Here is a 12,766-nt window from a genome sequence, read left to right on the forward strand (position 1 = left end):
GGACCTGCAGGGGTGCCACATCTCCATCCTGCCCCCACGTGTCTCCATCCTGCCCCCGTGCGTCTCCATCCTGCCCCCGTGCGTCTCCATCCTGCCTCTATACGTCTCCATCCTGCCCCCGTACGTCTCCATCCTGCCCCCGTGCGTCTCCATCCTGCCCCCGTGCGTCTCCATCCTGCCCCCGTGCGTCTCCATCCTGCCTCTATACGTCTCCATCCTGCCCCGTGCGTCTCCATCCTGCCCCCGTACGTCTCCATCCTGCCCCCGTACGTCTCCATCCTGCCCCCGTACGTCTCCATCCTGCCCCCGTACGTCTCCATCCTGCCCCCGTACGTCTCCATCCTGCCCCCGTGCGTCTCCATCCTGCCCCCGTGCGTCTCCATCCTGCCTCTATACGTCTCCATCCTGCCCCGTGCGTCTCCATCCTGCCCCCGTACGTCTCCATCCTGCCCCCGTACGTCTCCATCCTGCCCCCGTACGTCTCCATCCTGCCCCCGTACGTCTCCATCCTGCCCCCGTACGTCTCCATCCTGCCCCCGTACGTCTCCATCCTGCCCCCGTACGTCTCCATCCTGCCCCGTGCGTCTCCATCCTGCCCCCGTACGTCTCCATCCTGCCCCCGTACGTCTCCATCCTGCCCCCGTACGTCTCCATCCTGCCCCCGTGCGTCTCCATCCTGCCCCCGTGCGTCTCCATCCTGCCCCCGTGCGTCTCCATCCTGCCCCCGTGCGTCTCCATCCTGCCCCGTGCGTCTCCATCCTGCCCCCGTGCGTCTCCATCCTGCCCCCGTGCGTCTCCATACTGCCCCCGTGCGTCTCCATCCTGCCCCCGTGCGTCTCCATCCTGCCCCCGTACGTCTCCATCCTGCCCCCGTACGTCTTCATCCTGCCCCCACGTGTCTCCATCCTGCCCCCACGTGTCTCCATACTGCCCCCGTGCGTCTACATCCTGCCCCCGTGCGTCTCCATCCTGCCCCCGTGCGTCTCCATCCTGCCCCCGTACGTCTCCATCCTGCCCCCGTGCGTCTCCATCCTGCCCCCGTGCGTCTCCATCCTGCCCCCGTGCGTCTCCATACTGCCCCCGTGCGTCTCCATCCTGCCCCCGTACGTCTCCATCCTGCCCCCGTACGTCTCCATCCTGCCCCCGTGCGTCTCCATCCTGCCCCCGTGCGTCTACATCCTGCCCTCATAAGTCTCCATCCTGCCCCCGTGCGTCTCCATCCTGCCCCCATGTATTGCAGCTTTCAGTACAAAAAAAATGAAAAAAAAAAGTTCCTCCTTCCCTGGCCGCGGTCCCGCAGCGTCCTCTCCCTCATGACCCGGAGACGTGTGCGCCGCCCTCAGCTGCTGGCTTGTGATTGGCTGGCGGTTGTTAACTATTGCCATGCGGGAAGCTGAAGATTTGTACTGCACTGGCAGGATGCTGCTCCAGGGGCCCGGTCTGGGCCCCTTCTTGCTTCTGGTCACCGGGCCCCATACTCCAGTAATGCCCTGATGGCGGCTATGACTGCTTCACCGCACTTGAGATTTTTTCCCTGTACATTATATGGTAAATGAGTGATGTCATTCAAAACTACAAATCTTCACACCAAAAACACAAAAACAAGACCTCATACGGCTACAATGACGGAAAAGAAAAGTTATGGCTCTCTGAATAAGGGGAGAAACAATGAGGAAAGAAAAAATAAAATTGTCAGCATCCTTAATGAGTTAATAAAGATACTAAACATTAAAAAAATAGGAAAAAAAGAATAAAAACTACACCTGCAAAGTCAGGAGCTCTGAGAGCTCAAGACCCTCGTGTGTGCTGGGCTGGGGGTCGGCGCACACGTCATACACATGGTGACCGGGCGGTGTCGCTGTGGGCAGGTGGCTTAGGTTGTGGGGCGCGGTCGCTCCCTCCCGGCTCCGCGCTCTTTGGTGTGCAGAGTGTGCGCAGTGCAGTGTGCGCTCCCACAGTGGGCGAGTGTCTGTCTCCGCCGCCGCCGCCACCTGTCCTGTGTCATCCCTCCTCCCAGTGATAAGCCGCGGTGATGGCGGACAGCGCCAGCGAGAGTGACACGGACGGAGCAGGCAACAGCTCAGCCGCTATGCAGACGTCCTCCTCAGCCTCTTCCTCCGGGAAGTCGTCCGGCATCGTCATCTCTCCATTTCGCCTTGAGGAGCTGACTAACCGCCTGGCCTCCCTGCAGCAGGAGAACAAAGTGCTGAAAATCGAGCTGGAGACCTACAAGCTAAAGTGCAAGGCCCTGCAGGAGGAGAACCGGGACCTGCGGAAAGCCAGCGTCACCATAGTGAGTACAGAGCCAGGGCGGCACCTGCCCTCACTGCCAGCACTACACCTCCCCAGCCGGGGGCACTACACCCCCCAGCATGCACCTTCCCCACTCTCCCAGCAGGGGAGCTATACCTCACAGCATGCCCAAGCCAGGGAACTAGAACTACACCTCCCAGCCGGGGAGCTACACCTCCTGGCCTGCACCCCTCCCCACCAGCCAGGGAACTACACCTCCCGGCGTGCATCCCCCCCCCAGCCAGGGAACTATACCTCCCAGCGTGCTTCCCCCTCCCAGCCTTGGAACTAGACCTCCTGGCATGCACCCCCCCCATCTCCTACCCGGGGAACTACACCTCCTGGTGTGCACCCCCCCCACCCCCCCCCCCCATCTCCTACCTGGGGAACTACACCTCCTGGTGTGCACCCCCCCCTCTCCATCTCCTACCCGGGGAACTACACCTCCTGGTGTGCACCCCCCCATCTCCTACCCGGGGAACTACACCTCCTGGTGTGCACCCCCCCCCCCCATCTCCTACCCGGGGAACTACACCTCCTGGTGTGCACCCCCCCCCCCCCCCCCATCTCCTACCCGGGGAACTACACCTCCTGGTGTGCACCCCCCCCCCCCCCATCTCCTACCCGGGGAACTACACCTCCTGGTGTGCACCCCCCCCCCCCCCCCCCATCTCCTACCCGGGGAACTACACCTCCTGGTGTGCACCCCCCCCCCCCCCATCTCCTACCCGGGGAACTACACCTCCTGGTGTGCACCCCCCCCCCCCATCTCCTACCCGGGGAACTACACCTCCTGGCGTGCACCCCCCCTACCCGGGGAACTACACCTCCTGGCGTGCACCCCCCCTACCCGGGGAACTACACCTCCTGGCGTGCACCCCCCCTACCCGGGGAACTACACCTCCTGGCGTGCACCCCCCCACCCGGGGAACTACACCTCCTGGCGTGCACCCCCCCTACCCGGGGAACTACACCTCCTGGCGTGCACCCCCCCTACCCGGGGAACTACACCTCCTGGCGTGCACCCCCCCTACCCGGGGAACTACACCTCCTGGCGTGCACGCCCCCCATCCCCGGGGAACTGCACCTCCTGGCGTGCACGCCCCCCATCCCCGGGGAACTGCACCTCCTGGCGTGCACGCCCCCCATCCCCGGGGAACTGCACCTCCTGGCGTGCACGCCCCCCATCCCCGGGGAACTGCACCTCCTGGCGTGCACGCCCCCCATCCCCGGGGAACTGCACCTCCTGGCGTGCACGCCCCCCATCCCCGGGGAACTGCACCTCCTGGCGTGCACGCCCCCCATCCCCGGGGAACTGCACCTCCTGGCGTGCACGCCCCCCATCCCCGGGGAACTGCACCTCCTGGCGTGCACGCCCCCCATCCCCGGGGAACTGCACCTCCTGGCGTGCACGCCCCCCATCCCCGGGGAACTGCACCTCCTGGCGTGCACGCCCCCCATCCCCGGGGAACTGCACCTCCTGGCGTGCACGCCCCCCATCCCCGGGGAACTGCACCTCCTGGCGTGCACGCCCCCCATCCCCGGGGAACTGCACCTCCTGGCGTGCACGCCCCCCATCCCCGGGGAACTGCACCTCCTGGCGTGCACGCCCCCCATCCCCGGGGAACTGCACCTCCTGGCGTGCACGCCCCCCATCCCCGGGGAACTGCACCTCCTGGCGTGCACGCCCCCCATCCCCGGGGAACTGCACCTCCTGGCGTGCACGCCCCCCATCCCCCAGCAAGCCAGTGAACTACACCTCCTGGCGTGCACGCCCCCCATCCCCCAGCAAGCCAGTGAACTACACCTCCCAGCTTGCCCCCCTCCCAAAACGGAGAACTACACCTCCTGGCGTGCACGCCCCCCCCTTCCCCAGCCGGGGAACTACACCTCCTGGCGTGCATCCCCAGCCGGGGAACTACACCTCCTGGCGTGCATCCCCAGCCGGGGAACTACACCTCCTGGCGTGCATCCCCCCCTTCCCCAGCCAGGGAACTACACCTCCTGCCGTGCCAACCCCCACTCCCCAGCAAGCCAGGGAACTACACCTCCTGGCGTGCTAGCGTGCACCCCCCCAGCCTGGGAACTACACCTCCTGGCGTGCACGCCCCCCATCCCCCCAAGCCGGGGAACTACACCTCCTGGCGTGCACGCCCCCCATCCCCCCAAGCCGGGGAACTACACCTCCTGGCGTGCACGCCCCCCATCCCCCCAAGCCGGGGAACTACACCTCCTGGCGTGCACGCCCCCCCCTTCCCCAGCCGGGGAACTACACCTCCTGGCGTGCATCCCCCCCCTTCCCCAGCCGGGGAACTACACCTCCTGCCGTGCCAACCCCCACTCCCCAGCAAGCCAGGGAACTACACCTCCTAGCGTGCTAGCGTGCACCCCCCCAGCCTGGGAACTACACCTCCCAGCTTGCCCCCCTCCCAAAACGGAGAACTACACCTCTAAGTGTGCCCCTTACCCCCAACAGCGGAACTAAACCTCCGAGCGTGTACCCCCTTAGAGTCCTGGATTGAGTGCTGGTACATGTAGTGCCACCTCTGATTGATGAGTCACATGGTGATCTCTAACCCACTGCTCCAGTCTGTAGGGTACAGCCCTCAGTCATATAAATGTGCACATTTCTGCACTGACATGTCACTCCAATCTATGGGCACTGCTACCCCCATGCCATCTCTATGCCAATCATAGTGTGAGAGCATGTGCAGCGCTTTATATTATTGATATTCATGTGTGGTATTCATTATGGATTCATGTGTGGGGGGCCCCTGTTATAGTGATGCCTAAGTATGGCCCATGTCTATAGACTAAGGACATGTGGATTTCATATTGGGGACCCCCTCCACTCTTGTGAAGAGCTCTTTCTCTGGTGGCCCTGGCCCACCATTACATGGATTCCTCGTAGCAATCACGAGCACCTCATGAGCACCTCATCTGCCATTCATTTGAATAGGAGAGGAGATGTAGTCCCCGGGGGTGACCCCCACACAGTGTACACAGCTGTGCTGTTCCGACACGGTTTACTTCCGGCCAGTACCTGAGCAAATAGAATGATGGTTTATGCTGTGGATAAGTCATTGTTGGTCACAGACAACCCCTTTAAGGTGGCCGGCTTAGATAAAAATTGTCAGAACCTGCTGATCTGATGTGTATGGTGGCCCCTTACTGTGCAGCAAATGTTAGGAATAGGAAGGAATGTGCATGGTTTGCAGTCCTTTGTGCCTGCAGGAGCTGAGCCTCTGCCAGAGGCCCTTTTGCCCTCTCAGTGGAGTATGCGTGTTTATGATGGAACCATGTAAAAAGGATTATCCAACCTTAATTTGTTAATTTTTTTTTTTTTTTTTATTATATAACAAAAAGAAACTATACATGTCTCCTTTTCCCCATTGATGCAGCGCTGATGCTCCAGCAGTCCTCAGTCCTTGTTTGCAAGCAGCCAGCATGTAACCAGTGATTGACATCATGTTTCGGCTCTGCTCTGCGTCATGATGCTATGTGACCATTGCAGGCACTGATAGGCTGAAGAACTTGTGCACTGGTCTCTTGTTGCCAAAGAAAGGCAGGAGTTGTGAGGACTTACATTTCTGTGGTGTAACATTTGCAACCCCCCCCCCCCCCCCCCAAAAAAAAAAAAAAAAAAGTTGGGGTAACCGCTTTACAGCTATGTCCCAGATAGGTAGTCCGGCATGTAGAAAAGGAAAATTGATAAGCGACCTTTGCAAAATGGATTTGTCATACACTAACAGGAGGACATCACCATGGAAAATCAGGCATTGATTACAATTATTTAATTGTGACGAATACATCTCACTGGACAGTGCCACTGCTACTTCAGGTTTTTTGTGCTAAAATTGTTCCAGTTCTAGAAGAACTAATATACATTTTTATAAAAAGATTAGGCATAATTTCTTGTCTAAAATCTAATACAGCTGTTATAAATCAGACGCTAGCATTGCGCAAGGCACATACTCTTGCATACGCTATAGATCGGGCACAAGCTTTACGCCAGGCCCGTACTCTTGCATACGCTATAGATCGGGCACAAATTGGAACAAGTGGGGACAACCCTAGTGACCCTTTTGGCTTTCAGTCACCTTTTCCTGAATGACAATAGCTAACACAGGTTAAACATAATCATTAGTTATTCCTCCTGATTTACATAGTGTGTGTACGTGGTTTATTGAGGGGGGAGCACTATGCCAACTTCTGATGGGAGTATACAGTATATGTTCATTTTCTTTCCTTTATTAGAGGGATTGTTAAAGTCTAGAAAACATCTTATAATCTTCTGATTGGAGGGGTCTTGTGTGATTGGGGGTGTGTGGTAAGGCTGTAAATATTTAATCTGCACTTTGTATAAGTGACATGTCTTCTGTGTCCCATCCTATAGCATTATTCCAATGCTGTGCATACAATTTCATTACGCTAAGTGGTTTAATACATGTGCCGTTAAGCAGCCAGCGGGGCTTTGCATTATTGAGAACTTCATTTAATTCATGAATCATTCCTACGGATCTACTTTTAGCAGTAGGACTAGTATAGCTAAACGATGCAGTGACTATGGATGTCACTTTCTCCTTTCTTATAGACTTTCACCTAAAAGGAGAGCTTACATCACAACTGGGATTTGTTACTGCGAGCTGTGTATATGACACAGCTGCCTTGTCTTCAGCAACTTAACTAATGTTCTTCCCAAATGTCTTACACAAGTTTTACAACAAAGTGAGTCCTCATTAATGGGCTATTAAATCACACATTTGTCCTAAATTTTAGATGGAGTGCAGCTTTCAGTAATTGCCTGAAAGATTTTGCATATTATATGATGCCACTTTTTTTGTTTGAGTTATTCGGGTCGAGTTGTAGCGCTGTCATTTAGTAGATACAATATTTAGGTTACCTCTTTCTTGGCATTATGACGTTTATTTAGCAATTCTAATTCTTGCAACAAGCCAATGAGCTTAACATTGCAAAGTTAGGGCTCATTTAGACAGACTGGGGAAACAGTGTTCTTAGGGTGCAGTCACACAGTCGTATAAATTGGATCGGGATCAGTACGTAGTGTGCAGACTTAGCGGTGGCTCTCCTTATCCATGTGTGAAAGCTGCATAGAAATATATCAAGTTGTCACACTTGGATCTGAAGAGTCACCGGCCAGTCCGTTCACTGCGTTCTGATCTCAGGCCGATTTATATGGCCTTCTGACTGTGCCCTTAGGAACTTCTTGAGTCTGCGTGACATTTAGGCACTAAAATGCTTGTCCACTGGTTTAGGCTTGTGAAAACCAATTCCTCATTGTGAATCTTAATGTAAAGGAGGTTTTATATCCACACACCCCTTTTTCTGGATTTGACTGTACATTTCTTGTGCATTAATTTTCCTTGCAGGGACCAAAGGGGATTGTCCAGGAATTGTATGTTGATGACTTTTTGCAGTTCCTTCCACAGCTGAGTTTACAGCGTCAGAAAAGCTATTGGTGCCGTACACTGTGAAATGTTCTCTGTTGCTGCAGCTCCCATAGAAGTGAATGGGAGTGGAGCTGCAGTACCTCAGAATGGCGTTTACACAGTGTACGGAGCTGTGCTCTTCTGTGTGCACATGGAGCGCCAAATTACTGTGCCGGGTGTCGGACTACTACCGATCTAAAATTGATTATCTGTCCTTAGGATAGGTCATTAAGTCTTGTACAGCCCATTTATCTTGCATGGGTTTGGTATATTAGCCATCCTTATAGCGCATGAATGGGGCAATCTGACTCCATCACGTACAGCTAATATAACATTTGAATAGGTGTTGTCTTTCAGCTATGTTTCTGATGGTCTTAGACATTTTCAAAGGTTTATTCAGTGGCGTTTTTTGGAGCATATTGCTTCCTGTTTGCCAAGACCACACGATCCTGATTGACTGTTCTGACCAGCGACATGGTCCCTCCGGTGACCAAAACTGTGCTGTGTCTGATACTGCAAGTAGCATGGGAGGAGGGTGCAGGAGCACTGAGGCTGGGGTGATCCAGCAATGCAGACAGCTTCAAAGTATAACGAAGAGCCTGGAAAAGGAGCACTCCTTGCCTAAGAGACCGGCTACCGCTGATACACTGCCAAGGTGGACAGTAACCTAGGCCAAGAGCAGTAAACTTAAGAAATAAAAATCTCTCTGGTCTTGAGAATTGAGGATTTTTGCTAACAAGCAAGTGGCAAGGTTTCTTGCTTTTTACAAGCACTGCAATTTTAGCCATGTAAAACGATGAGAAAACCCCTTTAAATTCTTAGTTTCTTGGCATTGACGCCAAGAGCTGAGAAATTCTCATCCAGTAGTGGACTCTATCCCCGAGTTGTGTAACATTAATTGCTTCGCTGCAGACAAGTTCTTCATCATTGCACCGTCACAAGGGTGGACTTTAATCTGATTTACTTAACGTTTTCCATGTCGGCAGGGCAGGCTGATATAATTAATGGTTAATCGGGTGCCATAACAATAAGTGGTATTTAACTAGTCCTGCTGCAGAGAGCTGCTCACAAACATGCACAATGTACACTAATCTCTCCTAGTTGGCACAGATTACCTTTTGCGCAAGATCTTATTTATGAGCCAGATGCTCCAGGGAAAGGCAGGACCTGTATGTCCTCTTTTTTTCTTTTTTTTTGTGTATTTCTACTATTCTACTGCCAGCTAATAGAGATATTTGAATACTCAGGGAAAGGTGGGTAACATTTTACTGCTGTTTTGTAATGTAACTAAAGGGCGTTTCTGAAAAAGCAGTGACAAATATTAGTAAAGGAATGCACAAGTTCCAGTCTGCTCAAAAGATGGGGAGTAATCCGTGTAGCCAGAGTGAAGGCCGGTGCTTGCCACTACTCAAATAACAATCGATGGCTTTATTTAATAATCCAGAAACAGGATCATAATTTGTCTGAAACATGTAGCATACCTAAACTCTCGTGACCCAAATTCGACAGTTTTATATGTTAATATGAGGCTGTTGTGTTCAGGCCAGGACTATGGTGTTACCTACGCCCCTGCAGGTGGCCAATTTTTTCTGCTGTTTAAAAGGGCTATTGAGACTTTTTTTCCCTATAGGGCTAAGCACTTCTCGGCAGGTAGTTGCTATCTACCTGCTTGTTCTGCTGTGCGATGATGTCTCCTGGCTCAGGACGTTCATGGTCCGCTCCTTCCTGTGACGTCACGTCGGCAGAGCAGTTCCTTCTCTTCTGAATTGCTGTCTACACGACAGGAAACAAAAGAATCTTCCGCAGGAGCGATCTGGCAGTTTAGCAACTACCTGCATATAAGTGCTTATTCCCATCAGAAAAATAAGTCTTGGATAACCCCATTTGAGCTATCAATTTTGTGGGAAAATGCGAAAAAAGCCTCTTACACAGAACCTGCAATGTTTTAAAAATGTGTAAACTGACACATTGTTTCCAGTAGTAATCTGCAAGTAAATCTGGTATTTCTTGATAGCAGAAGACTGACAGTAGACATCCAGCTCTGAGACTTCTGACTCCTAAACCGAAGGGATAGTAGCAGGTTTTATTACGATTTTATTTTTCTGCCATTTTCCTGGAGTTTCCTAAAGTGAATCTATACCTAGATAAACTACCTCATAATCTGAAACATTTGCTCATTCTGTGCAGTCATGTAACAAGATTAGAGGAATTTACTGCACTGCTGCAAATACCAGTGTAGCATCCCCCCTACACAGTGTTAATCTGCTGTCCTCTGCAGACGCCACTTCCCACACCTTGGGGAGTAGTAGTAATGAAACATTGCAGAAAGTTGCAGCTCCAGCATTTGTCAGTATCTGGATAAGTGTTTCATTGTTTGCGAAGCTCTCTAGTTGATGTAGCACATCTTCCATTGTAGTAGTACACTTCTCAAAAAAATAAAGGGAACACTCAAATAACACATCCTAGATCTGAATGGATGAAATATTCTCATTGAATACTTTGTTCTGTACAAAGTTGAATGTGCGGACAACAAAATCACACAAAAATCATCAATGGAAATCAAATTTATTAACCAATGGAGGCCTGGATTTGGAGTCACCCCCAAAATTACAGTGGAAAAACACACTACAGGCTGATCCAACTTTGATGTAATGTCCTTAAAACAAGTCAAAATGAGGCTCAGTATTGTGTGTGGCCTCCACGTGCCTGTATGACCTCCCTACAACGCCTGGGCATGCTCCTGATGAGATTGCGGATGGTCTCCTGTGGGATCTCCTCCCAGGCCTGGACTAAAGCATCCGCCAACTCCTGGACAGTCTGTGGTGCAATGTGACGTTGGTGGATGGAGCGAGACATGATGTCCCAGATGTGCTCAATCGGATTCAGGTCTGAGGAATAGGCGGGCCAGTCCATAGCTTTAATGCCTTCATCTTGCAGGAACTGCTGACACACTGCAGCCACATGAGGTCTGGCATTGTCCTGCATTAGGAGGAACCCAGGGCCAACCGCACCAGCATATGGTCTCACAAGGGGTCTGAAGATCTCATCTCGGTACCTAATGGCAGTCGGGCTACCTCTGGCGAGCACATGGAGGGCTGTGCGGCCCTCCAAAGAAATGCCACCCCACACCATTACTGACCCACTGCCAAACCGGTCATGCTGAAGGATGTTGCAGGCAGCAGATCGCTCTCCACGGCGTCTCCAGACTCTGTCACATGTGCTCAGTGTCAACCTGCTTTCATCTGTGGAGAGCACAGGGCGCCAGTGGCGACTTTGCCAATCCTGGTGTTCTGTGGCAAATGGCAGGCGTCCTGCACGGTGTTGGGCTGTGAGCACAACCCCCATCTGTGGACGTCGGGCCCCCATACCACCCTCATGGAGTCGGTTTCAAACCGCTTGTGCATGCACATTCACATTTGTGGCCTGCTGGAGGTCATTTTGCAGGGCTCTGGCAGTGCTCCTCCTGTTCCTCCTTGCACAAAGGAGGAGGTAACTGTCCTGCTGCTGGGTTGTTGCCCTCCTATGGCTGATGTGCCATCCTGGATGAACTGCACTACCTGAGCAACTTCTGTGGGTTGTACTGTTGACACCGCCTCATGCTACTGTACCTCTAGGGGTGAGAGCAATGGCAAAATGAAAAAGTGACCAAAACAGATGCCAAAAAGGATGAGAACAAAGAAATGGTCTGTGGTCACCACCTGCAGAACCACTCCTTTATAGGGGGTATCTTGCTAATTACCTATCATTTCTACCAGTTGTCTGTTCCATTTGCACAACAGCAGGAGAAATTGATTCACAATCAGTGTTGCTTCATAACTGGACAGGTAGATTTCACAGAAGTGTTATTGACTTGGAGTTACATTGTGGTGTTTAAGTGTTCCCTTTGTTTTTTGATCAGTGTAGCAGCATTTTTTGTAGCAGGGTTTCTGGGATTTAGAAATTGCAATTGCTTTCAATTTCCATCTGTTTTATTTCTTATATGCAATAAGAAATAACATTTTTATGGAAATTTTAAAGAGAACATGCTGGTACATTTTTACATCTGGAAGTAGTCTTATGTCTGTATAGGTGCCAGTAAAAATGGTATTTTTTGTAGAGGGTGCCCGTCATGAGAAATCTAGCATAGAAGCAATATGCAAAGCCAGCTGGAAGTGCACTGGGTGAGTGTCAATGTACTTAGCTTCTTCCAAGGGCATTAAGTACATTGACACTCCCCCAGTGCACTTCTACAAAAGCTGTATCATTTTTGGTGAACACAGGCACCTATTGCATTCCCAGGAGCTTGGGACGGCTGTTTTAGGGATGAGAATCCTGTTGATATAACACTTGTCCATATGGGATACTCTTTAGAGAAGCTATGTAAGATGTATTCATCGATTATATACGATGGCCAGCAAATGTGCTAATGATGACACAGAAGAAGGAAAACAAGTAAACCGATCATAAAAGCCCATAATTAGCGAAGAGTATATTAAATAAACTATACTTTATTGAAAAATCAGGCAACAAAGTACTATACAAAAATACAGGGGCGCGCACACACAAGGTTTATAAAAGGCAATATATCAAAAGGGTAGTCATATTTATATAGTATGGTATAATGCCAATAATTGTATAAAATTACATGGTATTGAATGTATATATACAAGTTCATCAATATGGCATGTAACCAATGTAAAAGTGCAGAAGTGCCCTATGTAGCATATTAATGCAGGTAAGCAAAACACAAGGTAATACGGGCTATACTCACTGCAAAGGAAGAGAATAATCGGGAGACTTCCGGCTGAGTGGCGCCCACCCTGACATACGTTTCAGCAAGAGCCTTCCTCAGGGAGTGGGCGCCACTCAGCCGGGAGTCTCCCGATTATTCTCTTCCATTGCAGTGAGTATAGCCCGTATTTCATTGTGTTTGCTTACCTGCATTAATATTGTACATTGGGCACTTTTGCATTTATATATTATCTCACCTTCCTTAAACTTAAACTGACAGTGGAAGATGTTGCAGAGCAGTCTGGATGGTGAAG

At 51.7% G+C, this 12,766-nt stretch overlaps 1 protein-coding gene across 1 annotated transcript in view; it reads left to right on the top strand.

Annotated features, from left to right (window-relative positions):
* Positions 1-1,889: 1,889 nt before the first annotated feature.
* CCDC6 (coiled-coil domain containing 6) overlaps positions 1,890-12,766 on the top strand; it is a 49,248-nt gene continuing 38,371 nt past the window's right edge. The window contains exon 1 of the mRNA XM_073685421.1: positions 1,890-2,293. Coding sequence (XP_073541522.1) covers positions 2,033-2,293 — 261 coding nt within the window. The 5' untranslated portion in view covers positions 1,890-2,032. The remainder of the gene's footprint in view (positions 2,294-12,766) is intronic.

Source organism: Phyllobates terribilis, unplaced genomic scaffold, assembly GCF_046119375.1.
Source record: "Phyllobates terribilis strain yellow unplaced genomic scaffold, ASM4611937v1 Scaffold_5__5_contigs__length_657084704, whole genome shotgun sequence".
Lineage (NCBI taxonomy): Eukaryota > Metazoa > Chordata > Amphibia > Anura > Dendrobatidae > Phyllobates > Phyllobates terribilis.